This window comes from Leuciscus leuciscus (genome assembly GCF_965113295.1).
Source record: "Leuciscus leuciscus genome assembly, chromosome: 2".
Classification (NCBI taxonomy): Eukaryota; Metazoa; Chordata; class Actinopteri; order Cypriniformes; family Leuciscidae; genus Leuciscus; species Leuciscus leuciscus.
Window position 1 is genome coordinate 41,912,843 of NC_138726.1, and position 20,329 is coordinate 41,933,171.

The following is a 20,329-nucleotide window of genomic DNA, read 5'->3' on the forward strand; positions in this document are numbered from 1 at the left end:
AGTATAATTATATGCAGCATATGTCCATTTAAAGATCTGATAATAAACTGAACAGAATTAATTTCATGAATTTTCAAAGCCAGCATTCTAGTTGTCCATTATACAACTTTGTAGGTTTCCTCTTATGCATCCTTTTGTTCGATATCCTCAGAATTTTCATGGAGCAAGACTCAAATCAGCCTAGTTCAAAACTGTTGGAGCCAGTCAACCTGGTTCTGTCTGTAAAACGTAACCTGGCGGCATCATGGTACCAGAAGATGGCTGCCATAGAGGTGGATGGAGATCTGAAGCCCATGAAGGTCTGTTCACATACCGGATGCATGATGCCAGAACATATTCTCTGCTTTTTAAAAAGTTGCAATATAATAGAAGTGGCAAAGTAGATAGAGAATGAATTATATATTTTTTTTTAACCAGGTTATTGAAAAAGTCTGGTAGTTTCACTGCAAGATCGAGTTATGATATTTTGCTTTAAAAAAACGAAACATTTTTGCATGGATAAATCATTCACACTAACATCAATAACATGCAATTAGAAAAAAATAATTTTCACTTCATGCATTTACTCAACCTCAAGTTGTTCCAAACCTGTTCTTGTGTTCTTTCTTCTGCTGAACACAAATATATTTTTTTTATAAACTATAAGACCTATTATAGTTTTGGCTGATCCATATATTCTGGGATCTGGTTATATGTAATTATAAAATTGGAGTGATTGTTGGAAAATGAATCAAGATTCTCACATGTTCCAGGTGGCTCTGTGTCAAGATGACCTGACTGTCCTGCTGCGGATTCTGATGGAGAACATCGGGGAGGCGAGCAGCCTTCAATCTGACACACCGATTGGCTCAGAGTTAGCCCTCAAACAAGAGAGTTTGCTTGTCAGAGCACGTACAGCCACTGGTGAGAGAAAACAGTTACACACAGATGTTTTATATAATGATCTTGCTAATAGAGTAGAACTCAATGGATGGCCTTGTTTTGTGTAGGCTCTGAGATTCTTGTGGAGAAGCTGTCTGAAAATAAACTGAAGGAGACAGAGCTTCTGGAGAGTGTCAAATTCAGCTTTAATGTTGAGTCGCTTGGCCTCATGCTCTACAGTAATGACCCTGTACAGGTGTGTATAAAGCCTACAGATTGGTGAACATCAGTGACTGTTTACAGTTACAGTCCTAAAGTGAGCATTTATAAAAAGCATTTTATCCCCCCCCTCTCTATCTCTCTTTCTTTCTGTAGCCCTCTGTACATCAGGAGCAATTGTGTTTAGGTGAATTTATGCTGCGTAAAATGAAGACTTCAGGCAAAATGTTTAGTAATGGGAATATGGAGGTCTCCACCATCCTCACCACATGCACACTGGATGACAGGAGGAGTGGCATTCAAAGAGTCACATCCAGGTGATTTACACCTAATACAATAACCAACAATTATAAAATAAACATAATTATATATATATATTATTTATAAATTACAATATGTGTACTACTGGTCAAAAGTTAGCTATAATTCAAATGTTTTTGAAAAGATCATGTGACACTGAAAACTGGAGTGTGCCACAGGAATCACAGGAATAAATTACTTTTTAAAATATATGAAAATTGAAAACAGTTCATTTAAATTGTAATAATATTTCATAATATTACTGTTTTTCTTTATTTTGGTAAAATAAATCTAGCCTTGGTGAGCACAAGAGACTTCTTTCAAAAACATGAAATGTAAAAAGCTAAGAAACACTTTTATTTAATGTGACATTACATAAAATAATCGACAGACAGAGCATTTCAGAAAAAATAAGCATCTACTTTTTGTACAGTCTTGTTTCTAGGCCTCATCCCTCTGGTTTGATTGCTCATTATTATTTTTACCTATAGGATGCTGGGAAGGCGTGATGAGGAGACAACAGATCCCATGATTGATGTGAAATATTCTCAGAGTGTGGATGAGCGCTCGGTGGTCGCTGTACTGCAGAAGCTCTATCTGTGTGCTAGCGTGGAGTTCCTGTTGGCTGTTGCAGACTTTTTTGTGCAAGCCCTGCCTACAAGTTCGCCTACACAGCAAGAGAAAACCAATCAGCTGCCGCTCAAATACATCTCAGAACCCAAAATCCAGTGTGAACCTAAAGCAGGTGTGAATGCTTATGCTGAAAAAAAAATGAGCTGCTGCATGTAAAATGTTGTGCGATGCCAGTATATTGTAGATTTACACTGTGAACAACTTTTTGTCATTGTGGGTCTCAGAACAATTTGGGTTAAACCTGTACTTGCAGTTGTACAGGTTAAGTTTGTCATTTTTTGCTACCAGCAGTGTCAAACAGAACTGCAAAAATAATGTTTATGTCTCACAGTCCTGGAAATAGGAAATGTCAGGGAATTTCAAAAGTGTGATTTCCAGACCTGGAAAAGTCAGGGAAATTAATCAAATCTTCCTGGTCATGAAAATAGTTATAGTCAATAATATGCATTTTCTTATCAGTTATAAAGTATTTTGGCTAGAAATACTTGAGTACAATGTCTATAAAAAAAAATAAAAAAAATGTTTATCTGATCATTCATAACTGGGAAAATCATGGAAAATCGTGTTTTTAAAAAACAACTTTTTTTTCTATCATCAGCCCCAGCTCTGAAAACAAAACTGCGAGCAGTTGTGATGGACCCAGAGGTTGTGTTTGTGGCTGATCTGATGAAGGCCGATGCTCCTGCGCTGGTAGCCTCATTCCAGTGTAATTTTAACCTGCTGTCTGGAGACACCGGCCAGGCCATGAAGGCCAGCGTCAAAAGCCTCAAAGTGCTCGCCTGCCCCTTCATCAGGACGGAGGGTGACAAAGCCGTGACCACCGTATGTTTATTGATTCCTACTAATGTTTTTCTTTTTTAACTCTATTTTTACAACAGGAATAAAGTTTTATGTTTGTTTTTTTCATGAGGTGCACAGAAAATATATTGCATGTTATGTAACTGCAGTTGTCTCTTTAATGATTTGCAAACTATGAATTTGTATTTACTGCAGGTGCTGAGACCGTGCTCTGTTGAATTTGAGACCAAAATGCCAGCCAATGCCCCATTAACTGGTTCTGTAACTGTAGAGGAGGTCATAGTAAAAGTGGGTGTTATCTGTTTGCCATATTGATATCTTGTGAAATAAATAGAGGAACATATACACTACCGTTCAGGGTCGATACAATTTTTTATGTTTTTGAAAGAAGTCTCTTATGCTCTCCAAGGCTGCATTTATTGATCAAATATACAGTAAAACATTAATATTGTGAAATATTATTACAGTTTAAAATAACTTTTTTTTCTATTTTAATATGTTTTAAAATTTTATTTATTCCTGTGATGGAAAAGCTGAATTTTCAGTATTATTACTCCAGTCATCGGTCACATGATTCTTCTGAAATCCTTCTGATACACTGATAAAAAGAAATGTTTCTTGAGCTACAAATCAATGTTAAGACACATTTCTGCTGTTTAATATTTTTGTTGATTCTTTGATGATTAGAAGTTCGAGAGAATTCCATTTCCAGTAGTTGAAGTAGAAGTCTTTTGTAACAACAGAAATGTCTTTAAAGTCACATTTAATCAATTTAATGCATCCTTGTGAATAACAGTATTGATTTCTTTAAAAAAAAAAAAGCCTACCTGACCCCAAACTTTTGAACGCTAGTGTATTTGCTCCCTAAACTGTAAAAGACTACACCTTTTTTTGTGTGTGTACAAAGATCCTGTAACTGTATGTCAAGATTATGACATCTGACCTCTCTGTGTAAATGTATACAGTATTATGCAAATATCTTATGTTTTCATTACATATCATTTGAGTATTTACTAATCTGTGTTGAACTAACCTGCTTTTTCTCCCTCTTGCTGTCTCAGATCTCTCCCATCATTCTTAACACTTTCATTACCATCACGGCAGCCATGGCTCCCAAACCTAAAGAAGAGCCGTCACAGCAGACGTCCGATGACCTGAACAGTCTCTGGTCTTTGATAAAAGTTGCTAATGCAAACTACTGGTTCCTTGGTGTGGACACGGCCTCCGAGGTCACTGAGAGCTTTAAGGATGTGGACAGCAGTAAGGACGGAGAGACTTTTAGGTTGAGCGTGAAGGTGGTGCAGGTCACGTTGGAGTCAGGCTTGGGGCATCGGACTGTTCCCTTGCTGCTTGCAGAATCATCGGTCACCGGTACTGCTCAGAACTGGTCGTCGTTGCTCAGTGTTTCTGCAGATATGACACTGGAGGTGAATTACTTCAACGAGACTCATGCAGTATGGGAGCCACTGCTTGAGAGAGTGGACAATGGGAAACAGAGGTGGAAGCTCAAATTAGACGCAAGTAGAATTTCGCTCCTTTTTTCACTTCTGCGTATAAACATGAATCCACGTTCCCACCCTATCAAATATCTTGAAGGTTGTTGTGTTAGTGATTATTTGTGTGTTTCTGTGTGCAGATGAAGAATAACCCTGTTCGAGATAAAAGTCCTTGTCCTGGGGAGGATTTTATTATGTTGCCAGAACCTCGCACAGCCATCACCATATGTTCCAAAGACACCATGAACATCACAGTGTCCAAGTGCTGCCTCGGTGTCTTCAACAACCTGGCTAAGGTAAACAAAAAGTGACATTAAATTCCTTTATAATGTTCTAAAAGATTTCCATTTAAAATAAATCATGTTTTTTTTTTATTTTACTTTTCATTCATCCAACAATCCTGAAAAAAAAGTATCATGGTTTCCACAAAAATTTTAAGTAGCACAACTGTTTTCAACATTTGATAATAATAAGAAATGTTTCATGAACACCAAATCGGCATATTATAATTATTTCTGAAGGATTATGTGACACTGAAGACTGGAGTGATGATGCTGAAAATTCAGCAGGAAATATAAAATATATTAAAATAGAAAACTTATTTTAAAATGTATTTATATTTCACAATATTACTGTTTTACTGTATGTTTGTTAAATAAATGCAGCTTTGGTGAGAATAAAAGACTTCTTTCAGAAACATAAAAAGAAAAAAACCAACCCAAAACTTTATAACAGTAGTGTATGCTAAACATATACAAATTAAACTTGTTCATTTATTTCTCTCTTGTCAGGCATTCTCCGAGAGCACAGCCTCCACTTTTGACCATTCTCTCAAGGAGAAATCCTCGTTCACCATTCGCAATTCATTAGGCATTCCTCTTATTGTTCAGCACAGCGCTAACCTGCGTTTGGTTGGCTCATCCACATTGGGAAAACTGCATGAATTGGCTGTGGATAAAAGTGTGCATTTAGACCATTCATCGTTTGAGCGTTCATCACGACTGTCCGCACTGCAGAGGCAGGAAAGCTGCTTATTCAATCTCAGCGTAGGTCAGTAACATGGATAATATACACCTTGTAAACTATTCAAATGCCTACGGTTACACCTCAAAACCTTGTAAGCTGCCTACCTAGATAGCATTTTTGGGCATAATATGCACTTAGAAAGTTCAAGCATGTCTATGATGCCCAAAAATGCTGTCTTGGTAGGTCGCTCTCTAAGTTACCCATACAAGCATATAGGAAGTCAGATCTGGTTATTCTATTTGTTATATTATCCTTAACTAATTTTTATATTATCCTATAATATTTGAGATAGTGTAATACTTTTTAGGTCATGAATACCCTAGCCCTAATCCTAATCATAAATGTCCTCTGTGCAGTTCCCTCAGGTTATAGTGAGATTTCAAATATCCCGTTGGGTAAGCCTGGCCGCAGACTGTATAATGTCAGAGGACCCATGCAAATGGAAGCTGTGTCTGTGCTGCTTCAGATCGATGCCAGCGAGGGCAACAAGGTCATCACAGTACGGTCCCCCCTACAGGTTCGTCTGCTCACTTTTACCTGCAGAGAGCGTACATCTGTCCACCTGTCTCGATAAAGAAATAATCGTTCATGAAAACGACCTTGTTAAAATCACGGTGACATTGATATTTTATTGTACGTTAACTGTATTTCAATTATGTGTTAACAGATAAAGAACCATTTCTCAGTGCCTTTTGCCATTCTGAAGTACTCTTCTGAACTTGGAGTGATGGTGAATGTAGGGGTTGCTGAGCCTGAGAAGGAGTGTCATGTTCCCCTAGAAGCTTACAGGTATGGGCTAAGTGTAATTGCTTACTTTGTTTCAGTGCATTTTGAATTCACATGAGTAAAATATCATGAGTGGCAACTGTAAAGAAGATCTTTGACTACATATCATGCTTATTTACAATTCAGTCACTATACCAGGGGTGTCAAGTGTATTGTTTTCATGCACCAGGGGGCTTTAGATTACATTTACATATAAAATCGCCAATTAGAGAATATTAATCAAACAATCATCATTTGACAAGAAAAAGAGAAGCAACATGCTGCTCTTAGCTGGATAACTTCAGATTTAATTATACATTTCAGAGTACAAAGCGAACAAAAAGACCAAAAAGGTCCAAAACAATACATTAAGGAGTTCTGCGACCCTATCAAAAAGCAAAAAAATATAATATATTACAAATATACAAAATTGTAAATGATCACAAACATTTAATTCTTTTTTTGCATAATTTAGTTTTTTTTTTATCTTGAGCTTGACACCCCTGCAATATACTGTCAAATAAACTACCTGTACTTTTTTGTACTTTATAATGTAATTTTCTGTGCTATATGTATTCCATCAGGAGTCAGCTGTTCTTGCTGCCTGTTGGTCCTTTAGAAGATCTGTATCGCGCATCGTCCACATGCATCTCATGGAAGGAACAGGTGCACCTGAGCTCCGAGGTTCAAGCAGTGCTGCAGTGCCCTGCCATAGACAGCAGCTTCCTGCCACTGGTGGTGAACACACTGGCCGTGCCTGATGACCTCAGCCACATCGCCAGCCACGGGGAAGGGGACTGGGACCCTGCTTATGTTATCCACCTGCACCCAGCTGTGACTGTCAAAAACCTGCTACCTTACTCAATACGCTACCTACTGGAGGTGCGGAATATTGCAGTTTCATACACAAATGCTAAAATCCATTTGACATTCACTACCATTTAAAAGTTTGTGGTCAGTAAGATTTGTTTAAATGTTAAAAAGTCTCTTATGCTCACCAAGACTGCATTTATTTGATCAAAAATACAGTCACAACAGTAATATTGCGAAATATTATTATTTTTACAATTTAAAATACCTTTTTCCTAATTTAATATATTTTAAAATGTAATTTATTCATGTGATGGAAAAGCTGAATTTTCAGCAGTAATTATTCCAGTCATCTGTCACATGATTCTTCAGAAATCATTATAATGTGCTTATTTGGTGTTCATTAAACATCTGCTATTATTATCAATGTTGTTTGGAAACCATAATGCTTTTTTTTTTATTCAGAATTCTTTGATGAATAGAAAGCTCAAAAGAACAGTCCTCGTTTGAAATATAAATATAAATATAAATGTCTATAGTGTCACTCTTGATCAATTTAATTTGTTGAATAAAAAAAAAATAAAAAAAAATCGTACTGACCCCAAACATTTGTGTATGACACGTTCATATTAAAAATCAGTATGATTTATTACCTATTTCATATTAGCCAACATACATTTATGAACCTCATCACGTCTCTCATAGGGCTCTGCTGACTTCTATGAGCTTCAGGAGGGCAGTGCGGCGGATGTGCTGAATTCGAATGTTGGCGGTGAAATAATGGAACTTGTTTTGATCAAGTACCAAGGTCGCAACTGGACTGGGCGTATGAGGGTTAGCAGAGACATGCCTGAGTTCTTCTCCGTCTGCTTCACCTGCGACACCACAGAGGGACTGACCTTGGACGTGGGTGTGCATGTGTCTCACGTGAACAGCAAAATGATCCTCTCTGTTTATAGTCCATACTGGCTCATCAATAAGACGTCCCGCGTGCTGCAGTATCGTGCCGAGGATACCTGTGTGAAACACCCATCCGACTTCAGAGACGTCATTCTGTTCTCTTTTAAAAAGAAGAATCTCTTCAGCAAAAATAAGGTTGGATTGTGCTCTTTGGCAGTGTTTGAACTATAAATCTGTACAGCTATTAGCCAAATCATGAATAAAAATGTGTTTGGGCTGTCATGTTCAGAAAGCCATGTTTTACCTGTAGATTTGAATACAAAATGTTCAGATATTCCTTTCTAAATTAACATGCTGCTCTTCCTTTCAGGTGCAACTCTGTGTGTCCACCAGCTCCTGGTCTGATGGCTTCTCATTGGACACTGTCGGCAGCTATGGATGTGTGCGCTGTCCAGACAAAGGCGGGGACTACCTGGTAAATGCTTTGAACGTTTAAATTCAGCATGAAACGGCAGTTGCGATAATCTTTTCTTCCATTATTGTGACATATATCCGAGTGAAACGGCTTCTCGAACAAGAAAAATGTAGAGCGGGACTTGATTTTATCCATCTGGAATTGATTGGGTTGTTGTTGTTTTTTGGATCATAGTAGTTTGCTATTGCTGTGATGTTATGTGAGTGACAGGTTGTCCATGAATTGTCAAAGAATTTTAATATCGGTGCATCTCTCTTATATTTAATTATTTTCATGTTATGGCTGATTAGAGATGCCCGATATTAAAAATCTATACACTAAAATACTTTAAAAATACAACACTAAAAACTAAAATCAATCTTTTTAAGTGCTACTGTACATGTGAATTTAGACACAACAACATTATAATGTACAGTATGGAAAATCTCATTTGATGTACCAGGTTGGGGTCAGCATCCAGATGAGCAGCTTTAATCTGACACGAATTGTTACCATGAGTCCCTTCTACACGCTGGTCAACAAGTCTTCGTTTGAGCTTGAGGTTGGAGAGGTGCAAAATAACAATGTTTTCAGCAACAAGTGGCACTACATCTCCTCCACTGAGGTCAGAGATGAATTCCTCTTTTATCAAAGGCAGCAGTATGCACTCATTGTATTTGTGTTGACTGTACAATTGTGTGTGTTACAGTGTTTGCCTTTTTGGCCTGAGTCCAGCACAGGGAAGCTGTGTGTACGAGTTGTGGGATCTGAATCTATCTCCAAATCGTTCTTCTTCAACAAGCAGGACAACGGGACTCTGCTGCGCATGGATCAGGTGAACATGCTCTGAATGTAAACAGGATGCTAAACATACTTTATTAAACCGTATTGAGCACCTAATTCTAATCTTCTTTTCCATCAGTATGGTGGCGTTATAGTGGATGTGAATATCTCAGACCACTCCACTGTCGTCAGCTTCACTGATTACTATGATGGAGCTGCACCTGCTTTGGTTGTGAACCACACGCTCTCAGCAACTGTCAACTTTAGACAGAGGTCTGACCGCTTTAATATTTTACTTCATATGACAGATGAATGAAAAGTCTGAATATGTCTGATGAGAAAGACCATGAAGATCTAATCTTTCTAAGTCTAGAAAATCTAAATCTAATCTAATCAAAGGTCTTTTGTGGAAACTAGGGTTGTCACAATACCCAGGTTTCAGTAGTCAATAAGACCAATACCATGATTTCACAAATCTCACAAAGTAATTGTTTATACCACAGCAAAAACGAATTGCTATTGACAACGCTGTTTTATTTAAATGTTAAATATTGATATAAATATTAACTTAAGAGCGATGTTTACTTAATTGAGGAATACTTGAAGACTACATTCTGTTGTTTTAATTGAATTAAGCCAGTAGTAAAATAAAGAAAAAAGAAAAATTACAAACAAAACAAATGAATATAAACAAATAAAATACATTTGTGGTTTGTGGTTATACTTTTATTAAGCAAGGATTCATTAAATTGATTTTAAAGTAAAAAAGTTGTTAAATTGTAATCAGATTTTACAACAATACTGTATTTTTGATCAAATACAGTCTATTTTGTATAGTATATACAGTGATAAGTAATAATAAACTAAAAAATATATTTAATGTTCAAAGAAAGATCTGTAAGATCTCATTTAAACTGTTTAATGTACAGATTATTATTATTATTTTTACTTGGCTGTTTACATAAATTGAGTTAAACCAAATCAATCGTCAAGACAAGGAATTTGATTACGAAGTGCCTTTCACATGCGAGCTGTGCACAAGTTTTTCGACTGTGGTACCAAAAGTACTGGCACTTTTTTTATTAATTTTTTTATTATTGAGTGTTTTGGAGTGTGTGAATATGTTTCCTAACTCTAATCGGTGTCTGTGTCTCTGTGCTTGTGCAGAGGATGTGAGGAGTCTTGGGCACTGAGACCAGGTGAAGCTCAGCGTTTTGCATGGGACGATCCAGCAGGGGAGAGGAAGCTTTGCTGGAGCTGTCAAGACCACAGTGGAGAACTGGACCTTGTCAAGGTTAGAGAAGGATTCTGGGTCAGTGAATCTGCTGATCGTCTTATGTTGCTGCTCATGTCATTCCCATGTTATTGTCTTTAGGACGAGTGTGGGCAGTTTTCTTATAGCAGCTTAGTTCAGACTCACTGGGTGTCTTTCCTGGACGGCCGCCAGCGGGTGCTGATCTTCACCGAGGATGTCGGCATAGTCACAAAAGCACGGCAGGCGGAGGAGCTGGAGCAGTTCCAGCAGGAAGTCAACATCTCATTACAGAACCTGGGCCTGTCACTCATCAACAATGACATCAGGCAGGAGATTGCATACGTTGGCATCACCAGGTAAATAAACCCACAGTAGTGTTTTAACACTTATAATTTAAAATGCTTCTAAGACATAAAGGGCAACATAAATTCCACTTGACTGTCAAGGTGATTATTGATGATGGATTGAATTGTGTTTTTAAGTTCTGGTGTGGTTTGGGAGATGAGACCAAAGAACCGCTGGAAGTCCTTTAACAACAAGAACATCGGACTGTTGGAGAAAGCCTACCAAAACCACATCAGCAGCAAGAGTGAACCAGTCTGGACTAGACTAGAAACTGGCCTTGAGGTAATAAAGGACTTTACCAGGAAAACTTTGATTAATAAGATTGTTTATGTTGTTAGACTTTATAGTATTCTTTATTAAAACAGGTCAACTTTGGGAGATTGCCCATGTTGATGAGACAGCCATTATCCTGCCATATCAGGAGAAACTTCCTGCCTGGCATTCATGTTGAGTTGAAACAGTCGCCTCACCAGAGGAGTCTACGTGCACAACTCTATTGGCTACAGGTAACACCCACACACAATGTACTTGTTGAATATCACACTTCCGTCGTTTTTGGCAGTCGTTCAGTTATTATGTTCACCATATATTTGTTCCAGGTGGATAATCAGCTGCCGGGAGCTATATTTCCTACTGTTTTTCATCCTGTTCCTCTTCCAAAATCAATTGTTCAAGACACAGGTACAAACACCAGCTAACATATAAAGGCTGCATCTAAGCTAATACAGTTCTGAGTGCACATTTAGAGTGAGTTGACATGAACACACCATATCCCCTTTATCTTTAGAGCCGAAGCCATTTATTGACGTGAGCGTCATCACAAGGTTTAATGAGCACAGCCAAGTCATGCAGTTTAAGTAAGTGATGGCACCCTGCTTTACGTATTTTTTACTTTGTGTCACAGTCTCACATGTACTAATTCAAATCAGTTAACCACATTGCATTCTTCTCTCTTGTGTGAAATTAGGGCTGTGTGATAAAATCTTAATGATAATTTTCACTATATATTTTTTCTCGATATAACGATAAAAAGAGATAAATGTTTGATATTATGTTTGTACGCCAAAAGCGTAACAAAAACATTTGAAACGCGTCACACTGACCATTTATCCGCTCGGCTCAATCGGTCTCGATCACACGACAACTAAACATCGCTGTGAGATCCAGTGTGAAGCGTTTGAAATCAGTGAAGAACACAAATGTTTGTGATTTAAACTACTTTAAAGCCAAATAAAGATGAAACAGCACTGACAAGCAGGAGAAAAACTGTGCGCAACGATACAGTCAGATGGCTTTTCAATCAACAAATCGCCATCATTTACCATGGATTTACTTTAGTAACACTAACTGCACTATGGTATTGTGGCGGAAATGTGGGGTATTCATATAAAATTGTATTATAATATTAATGTAGACATGAATTAAACGTATTAAAGGAGTGATGGAATGTAATTACTTTTTGCGATTAAGCTATAGCGTTTGTTCATTTATACTAAATGTATTTAGGCTACTGTTTTTTTATACATATACCATAGAAACTATATAGTTACATTTTACCATGGTATTGAGGTGCTATATGCATGGTTTTAACTGCTCACAATTAACTGTCTGGTTTCTACAACTTCCACTTAGGAGCAAAAATCTGCCTTAAAATTGAAATAAATAAAGATTTGACATTTATTGTGGTAATTATCGATATCGACATTAAATTGATAAAAAGTGACAGTGAAGACTTTTACATTGTTACAAAAAATAAAGTAAATGTTGTTCTTTTGAACTTTGCTCATCATTTGCTTAGCAGCCATATCACCCTGTAGACTGGTTGCCCACTGAAGCTAAGCAGGGTTGAGCCTAGTCAGTACCTGGATGGGAGACCTCCTGGGAAATCTAGGTTGCTGCTGGAAAGAGGTGTTGGTGAGGCCAGCAGGGGGTGCTCACCCTGTGGTCTGTGTGGGTCCTAATGCCCCAGTATAGTAATGGGGACACTATACTGTCAAAAAGCACCGTCCTTCGGATGAGACGTTAAACCGAGGTCCTGACTCTCTGAGGTCATTAAAAATCTCATTGGTTTGCCCATTGGTGTCTGTCCATCATTATGGCCTCCTAATCATCCCCATATACTGATTGGCTTCATCACTCTGTCTCCTCTCCACCAATAAGCTGGTGTGTGGTGGGCGTTCTGGCGCAGTATGGCTGCCGTCGCATCATCCAGGTGGATGCTGCACACTGGTGGTGGTTGAGGAGATTCCCCCTTCTATAAAAAGCGGCAAGTGCCAAGAAAAGCGCTATATAAATGTAACAAATTATTCTTATTTTTATCATCATTATTAAAGAATCCTGATTTTATGTTATTTTTACGGTTTCCACAATTACTTTAAATTATAATAATATTTCACAATATTACTGTTTTACTGTATTTTAAATTAAATACATGCAACCTTGGTGAGCATAAGAGACTTCTTTCAAAAACATTAACATTTCTTACTGTCCCCAAATTTTTGAATGGAAGGGGAAGGTTTTTTTTATTTATTTTTATAAAAAATAAATAAATAATTGCCACTACATAATAACCTTAATTCCATGTGTTATTTCATAGTTTTGATGACTTTATTGTTATTTGGAAGTAGAAAGAATGAGTAGATCCAAACCTTTGACTGGCAGTGCTTGTTTTTCTGTAGGTACTTTATGGCATTAGTACAGGAGATGGCAGTGAAGATCGATCAGGGTTTCTTGGGGGCAATCATCAACCTGTTAACCCCAGCCATCGAGTCCCAGGATAGTAAAGAGAAGGTAACTACTGCATCCTCCTGCAGGTGTTCACATTCTATCACATAATGTTACTAGTGAAATGAATCCACAATGATCGCAGTGGTAAACATTTCCTCCATCATTACATTCTTCTGTGTTTGTTTCACTCATGTGTGGCTTTATGAAATGTGAATGGAGAGTGGGCTGGAGATGTCAGTATGTGTTTCTCTATGCTTCAGAATAAGCTGATAGAGAAGGATCTGGAGGCGCTGCAGGCTCAGCTGATGGAGTGCTCCATGACAGACACCTCGGGCCTGAGCTTCTTTGAGCATTTCCACATCTCCCCTATTAAAGTAATGAATCAGCACCACAGTCCACTTCAAAACACAGCACATGATCTCTTCAAGGTCACTTGTCAACAACATTATAATTAAGACCTTCTCTCTAGTTTCAGTCTTCCACATTCTACAGCATGATTGGACAGTGACACACTACTGTTCAATAGTTTGGGGTTGATACAGTATTTAATGTTTTTGCTCACAAAGGTTGCATTTATTTATCAAATATAGAGTAAAACAGTAATATTTTGAAATATTATTACGGTTATTTTAATGTATTTTAAAATGTAATTTATTCCTGTAATTGCAAAGCTGAATTTTCAACATCATTACGTCTTCAGTGTCACATGATCCTTCAGAAATCATTATAATATGCCAATTTAGTGCTCTAGAAACATTTCGTATTATTATCAATGTTGAAAATAGTTGTTCTTCATAATATTTTTTGGGAAATTGAGATAAAAAAAATTCAGGATTCCTTGATAACTAGAAAGTTAAAAAGAACAGGATTTATTTGAAATAGACATCTTAAATATCTTTACCTTCACTTTTAATGCATTATTTCTGAATTTCTTTTAAAAGGAATTTACTGACCCCAATCTTTTGAACAGTGGTGGAGTTTCATATAAACTCTATTCATTCATATTCTGTCTGTTACTTTCAAAAACTCTGTCCATTATTAACCATTTAATGAGCAAAACAAGATCTACCAGCGTCAACCTTTCCCCCCCCCCCAATGTTAGGTTAATGACGTGCTTGCCTATACTTTCATATGAAAGACTAAACTGAATCAACTGAATCTCACTTGTCTACCAGCATTTGAATTATTTAATAATGAGAAATGATTGATACATTTCCTTGATGGGTAGTTGCATCAAACAAGTCATGTAATTGTTTATGTTTAACCTGTGTGTGTTTGTGTGTGTGTAGCTGCATCTGAGTCTGTCTCTGGGCTCCAGTGGAGATGATTCTGAGCAGGGTGATATGGTGGCCATCCAGTCCGTCAACCTCCTACTCAAAAGCATTGGTGCCACACTCACTGATGTAGATGATCTGATTTTCAAGTAAGGCTTTCAGATGTGCATGCACTCTAATACTGACTCATATGCCTCTTTGAAAATACGATTCACTTAGGCATTGATTGACGTCTTTTTGTCTCGCTCTTTTTTTTTCAGACTTGCTTACTTTGAGGTGAAATATCAGTTCTACCGGCGAGATAAACTGATGTGGGCGGTGATCGGACACTACACTGAACAAGTGGGTGATCTAAATACACACTCATACAATGTCAGAGGTTGATACATGAGCATACACTCTAACACACATCATCATTGTATCTGAAAGTCTTTTTCTCTCCTCATAGTTCTTGACGCAGATGTACGTGTTGGTTTTGGGTCTGGATGTTCTTGGAAATCCATTTGGCTTGATCCGAGGCTTATCAGAAGGAGTGGAGGCTTTCTTTTATGAGCCCATCCAGGTCAGACAAATGCTGTTCATTTATATGTTCATTCAGGCCTCATCATTTAATTCAGTACAAATGTGAGTGTGTTCTCTTTTAAATGCCAGATATAAGTACAGATTTGAGGTATATTTATTTAAATCACCATTGCAGTGTCAGGTTTACAAGGTTATCAAGTTATGATTTGTGTGGTCTGTGATTGGTTACATTTGTGCTATTTGTTTGTGTGTTTAGGGGGCTGTTCAAGGACCTGAGGAATTTGCAGAAGGTTTTGTTATCGGTGTTCGAAGTTTGCTGGGCCACACAGTGGGTAAGGCACCTTGCTTTTCTCTCTAAAGCCTATATATACTCACTGAGGATCCTTACTGCACATTCTTATTTTGTTTCTACATTATCTTCCTAGGGGGCGCAGCTGGCATGGTGTCCCGTATAACAGGCTCTGTAGGTAAAGGCTTGGCTGCCATCACTATGGACAAAGAGTATCAGCAGAAACGGAGGGAGGAAATGAACAGACCCACTAAGGACTTTGGAGAAAGTCTGGCTAAAGGAGGAAAGGGTTTCCTTAAGGTACTGAAGTTCCTGACTTTCTATAAAAATACATAAGAAAACATCCAAGCATTACCCTTTCTATGTTTCCATTATAAAACAAAGTTCCATTGTGAATAGCATGAATTGACTTTTGTCATGTTCTCCTTCAGGGAGTGGTTGGTGGAGTAACAGGAATTGTGACAAAACCGGTGGAAGGTATGACAGTTTATTGCTGATGCATCACTTGGGATAGATTCAATCTATTTTTGTATTCAGCTTTGGCAAAAATATTTTTAAAAAATAAATAGGTCAACACTAAAAAAATGTTGGCCATTGAAAATACACAAGTACATACAGTATATAATGGCAACCACTCAACAGCAGAACCTTGGACAAGAATGTATAATATGTAATTGAATAATCTGTCATGGGTTTAGGTGCGAAGAAAGAGGGGGCTGCAGGCTTCTTCAAGGGCATTGGGAAAGGCCTGGTTGGAGTGGTGGCCAGACCTACAGGGGGCATCATAGACATGGCAAGCAGTACTTTTCAGGGCATTCAGAGGTGAGATACACATGCACATGAATATTACATCTATATACACACATACAAACACACTGTTCAAAGGTTTGGGGTTAGTAAGATTTTAAAGAAATTAACTTTTATTCAGCAAGGATGCATTAAATTGATCAAAAGTCACAGTAAAGATATTTATAATGTCACAAAAGAATTCTATTTCAAATGAATGCTCTTTTCTTTCGAATTTCTATTCAGTCAGATCATTTTTATTAAAACAAAAGAAAATCTTACAGACCCCAAACAATTTAACTGTAGTGTATATATTCACATAGTTTCTATTTTCAAATGAAGATGTTTATTAAGCAATATTTTGAACCCAAAACCCAATATGTAGTCATAATAGGACCACAAGCGGTTTAAAGGGGACCCACATTTACTCATTGCAGAGTGGAAGTCATGAGGCCACTTCCCCCCCATCCTAAGTATAGCTTGGAAATCTTGTCTACTTCCTGCTATAGGACAGAGAGAATGTTTTGATGTATCATATTATGTAAGCGCAGATGTCATTGCACTCTAAATGAAAAAATATTTATATTATCTAAGCAATCTTTTGGAAGGGAGGAAGATATTGATGATGATATCCATTCTGAAAGGACAAGAAACATGTTCCTGTGGCAATTTTTTTATAAACCGTAGACTATCAATTAAGATGTATCTACTGTATTGTGTCAGTGTCTTAATTTGTGTCTCTTTTGTATTTTATTGTCTTGTTCTTTTTTTCTTCTTTTTTTCCTCCTGAGTGTCAACTAATTTTGTGACTCTTTCTTTCATGTTTTTCATAAGTTAATTCCTGGATGTGTTTGTTCTTTTTAGTTCTGTGAGTATTTGGACACTCATGAGTGTATGTGTACAGATGTGCGTATGAAGGTCTGGATGACTGAAGCGTGAATGTATGTGTATTTATGCCCATGTTACCCAGAGAGATGACAGTGAATGATCCCTCTGCATTCACTCAGTTGGGTTTGCTTGAGTCCAAAAAAATATGGCAGCATGAATGAATTTTTAATCTTACAGGGTGTGAATTGTTGAAAGGTAAGTATTGCATCTTGGGATGCAAAGGATGTGAGCTGTAGCGCAGAGCATTCTGCCGTAATCTACAGTTCAAAAATCCCCTTATAACTGGATTCATCAACATGTGCCTATTTTCCCATCATTGTAACATTTGCTTCTTATATCCACACCCCTTTCACTGGTGCATTTTGGGGCCAGTGGAAAGTCTGATGAGCAGAACAGCACAGACAGGAGCAGAGATGTAATATAGAGGAGCGGAAGTACAGATAAACACATGTACTCACTTGTAGGGAAGTGGTCCTTTAAATCCAAAAATGTTATATCTTCTTTTGTGTTCTATGGAAGATAAAAGTAATGTAACAACATGAGGGTGAGTAAATAAGTTCCATTTTTGGGGGTGAACTTTGGGTGATGTCCCTCACACTCTCCGACTGCTCTGCTTGTCAGACCAAGTCCACTGCACGAGCTCACTGCACTGCTGATGCACTGGACTCTATGGTGTAACCACGCGCAATAGCAAGAGAAGCATTATGATTTTAAAGGCAGTCGATGACCAGGCTAACCAATCACATTTTTCACCCATTCCATTAATTCTGCCCTGAAAAGATGAGTTGGCAAATCTGTTGTGTTTTACTGTGTTCCCACCCCTGGCTTTTTCATGCCAAACCTTTCCTGACAAGCTGGAACAGCGATGCCCCCCCACCCCTCCAGTGACTCTCTAGCTTATACATTCAATCATCCATTCGTTATGCTCTCCATAACGTGATCCGAACTGATCAACGCTAACTGTATGAACTAATCATGTTGCTTTTCCATGCTCGCACTGTAGAAGTAACCAAAGGTGAGAGAGGGCTTAAGGAATCAGACACTGCACGCAATAGCACAAAGAAACTTTGTAGGCTGACGCTTTTTAAATGACTCTTGAGATGCATTGCGTTTGATCAAGGCTGTTCGGGCATGCTCAGATGAACTTTAATTGAGTAGATTCTGTTCACTAAGAATGACTCACCCGTTGCCCACGCATTTTTACATGGATATAAAACCGCTAGATCACGGGATGTCGTCTTTGTCAGAGTTATCTAAGATGCTGTTTCTGACTTGATTTGCAGGGTAGCAGAATCAACTGAGGAGGTGACCAAATTAAGGCCAGTGCGTCTCGTACAAGAGGACGGCATCATACGGCCCTACGACCACCATGAGTCGGGGGGCTATGACCTCTTTCAGGTGAGGTCACCCGTCAACCCTAGTGACCAGGCTACCAATCCCGATGAGAAGGATTTAATTCAGCATGACCCTCTGTTTTAATTTAACAACTACTTACAGCCAAATTGTTTTGAAGGATTGGAGTCAGCTTGACAGATTAAGGCAACACACTACAGGCTAAACCAATGAGTTTTGTTATTTTTTATGCACTTTTCCCCAAAATGTTGAGGATTTGGGGCTATTTTTCTTCATTACATTGTCTTCTTTCAGACTAGTAGGGAGAAAAACCCATATTTAAGTGTTTATTTGATCTATTTGTGTCTATGGATTTTGATTACAGTACATGCCTTTTAAAGGCTGTTCTCAAAAAAAAATTTTTTCATTCATTGTGTCAGAAATCTACACTTACGTATACCAAACTTTCCTGTTTTCTATATTCTGAAGTTTTTTACACATTTTATTCTTAAAAACATGATAGTTTTTGTCTTCTGACGGTTGACAGTATTTTTGATTTATATATTGATAAAAAGAGATATCCAAAAAACATTTAACTCTAATGTGTCAACAAAATAATTTTGAAACTGGTTTTATTCAATGTTCAGAATTTTTAACCCCAGATGTATTTTTTTTATGTTTAACTGTGGTGTTTTGCCTTTAAACTCAACCAAATTCCAAATCCCCTTGTAAAAATTCTAATTGTATTCTTAATTGAAACTGACCTTAAACTCAAAAGTTGAACTGACTCCATCCCTGCTGTGAAGAAATGAATTCCTGTTTTAATATTTCGTATTTTCTCTCTTTTCTGTCTTTTCCCAAATGCAGCCTGAGGAAATGTAAAATGGGAGTGGGAGATGGGGTTGGGACTATTATCTTAAAGATCCATGTTATTAAAAACTTTTCAGATATTGTTGCACTTAAATGAACCAAACTGGATATTCAGTGCTAGATCCAGTCTAGCCTGGTCCACCTACAATGGAATGTTTAGGAAATTACATAATATCCTAAGTCTGCATCTGAAGTTGTCTGTCTTGTGCACCTTTACAGCTTTGCTACTTTTCTTATCTAGAAAACTTTTTTTTATTTTATTTGTCTCTATTCATTTTGCCAAAAATAATTTCACCATTATACCTCAAACATTGTTATTAGTTTTTTATCACTATATCCTTTATTTAAATTTAAGGTAGTTTTAAGACCATATGATGGCAAACAATAATAGATTTTCCGTATTAATATTTAAATAATTATTGGATTTGTTTTGAATAGGATATGGAGCTGGCAAAGTTTGTCTATTTTTCTAAACTTCATTTTAATTTCTTTAAACTTATGTCTGTAAATGCATTTCCATGCATCTGAACTCTGATAACATACAATTACAGTCTATATAAAATATATTTATTGACATGTTTATTCTTAATCATTGTGAATACATCAAATGTGCATATTAATATATGCAACCTCATTTATATGCAATAAATAAATAGGCATTTTACAGTGCATGTTGGAATTGATGTCTGATGTATTTTCCTATATACTTTATAGTATATTTATCTTATATACATAACACATGGTTCATAATTGTCATGTAATCATTTGTTTTAATGTGGCTTTACTGTGTTGTAATGGTGTTAACTGAAGAGCTTGCTTGACTCCTGTGATTAACCTGGAATAAATCAATACTCCTCTTTGACATGAAACTATGATCATTTTATGCATTTCAGATGATTTATGATTTGTTAATTTGAAAATGATTTAGATTGTTATTGCTGAAAGAGTATACGTGCAGAGCCATAAAGCAGCGTGTGGCGTATCTTGTGTATATGA

General features: G+C 37.2%; 1 protein-coding gene across 8 annotated transcripts in view; it reads left to right on the top strand.

Moving 5' to 3' along the window:
- Positions 1 to 20,329, top strand: part of vps13c (vacuolar protein sorting 13 homolog C) — a 55,261-nt gene that overhangs the window by 32,775 nt on the left and 2,157 nt on the right. For 6 of the 8 annotated variants that reach the window (XM_082162617.1, XM_082162621.1, XM_082162618.1 and 3 more), the window contains 34 exons: positions 152 to 299; positions 753 to 903; positions 990 to 1,117; positions 1,237 to 1,397; positions 1,872 to 2,125; positions 2,612 to 2,835; positions 3,007 to 3,099; positions 3,873 to 4,328; positions 4,448 to 4,603; positions 5,099 to 5,357; positions 5,690 to 5,850; positions 6,001 to 6,122; positions 6,683 to 6,980; positions 7,614 to 8,003; positions 8,179 to 8,283; positions 8,726 to 8,887; positions 8,972 to 9,097; positions 9,185 to 9,318; positions 10,213 to 10,339; positions 10,421 to 10,656; positions 10,783 to 10,927; positions 11,011 to 11,151; positions 11,245 to 11,326; positions 11,433 to 11,502; positions 13,324 to 13,435; positions 13,633 to 13,746; positions 14,662 to 14,795; positions 14,907 to 14,988; positions 15,095 to 15,208; positions 15,425 to 15,500; positions 15,594 to 15,757; positions 15,889 to 15,934; positions 16,156 to 16,279; positions 18,415 to 18,529. In XM_082162617.1, coding sequence (XP_082018743.1) covers positions 152 to 299; positions 753 to 903; positions 990 to 1,117; positions 1,237 to 1,397; positions 1,872 to 2,125; positions 2,612 to 2,835; positions 3,007 to 3,099; positions 3,873 to 4,328; positions 4,448 to 4,603; positions 5,099 to 5,357; positions 5,690 to 5,850; positions 6,001 to 6,122; positions 6,683 to 6,980; positions 7,614 to 8,003; positions 8,179 to 8,283; positions 8,726 to 8,887; positions 8,972 to 9,097; positions 9,185 to 9,318; positions 10,213 to 10,339; positions 10,421 to 10,656; positions 10,783 to 10,927; positions 11,011 to 11,151; positions 11,245 to 11,326; positions 11,433 to 11,502; positions 13,324 to 13,435; positions 13,633 to 13,746; positions 14,662 to 14,795; positions 14,907 to 14,988; positions 15,095 to 15,208; positions 15,425 to 15,500; positions 15,594 to 15,757; positions 15,889 to 15,934; positions 16,156 to 16,279; positions 18,415 to 18,529 — 5,410 coding nt within the window. Of the gene's footprint in view, positions 1 to 151; positions 300 to 752; positions 904 to 989; positions 1,118 to 1,236; positions 1,398 to 1,871; positions 2,126 to 2,611; positions 2,836 to 3,006; positions 3,100 to 3,872; positions 4,329 to 4,447; positions 4,604 to 5,098; positions 5,358 to 5,689; positions 5,851 to 6,000; positions 6,123 to 6,682; positions 6,981 to 7,613; positions 8,004 to 8,178; positions 8,284 to 8,725; positions 8,888 to 8,971; positions 9,098 to 9,184; positions 9,319 to 10,212; positions 10,340 to 10,420; positions 10,657 to 10,782; positions 10,928 to 11,010; positions 11,152 to 11,244; positions 11,327 to 11,432; positions 11,503 to 13,323; positions 13,436 to 13,632; positions 13,747 to 14,661; positions 14,796 to 14,906; positions 14,989 to 15,094; positions 15,209 to 15,424; positions 15,501 to 15,593; positions 15,758 to 15,888; positions 15,935 to 16,155; positions 16,280 to 18,414; positions 18,530 to 19,330; positions 20,203 to 20,329 lie in introns of those variants that run through there. The other 2 variants (XM_082162623.1, XM_082162619.1) reach the window with 2 other exon arrangements.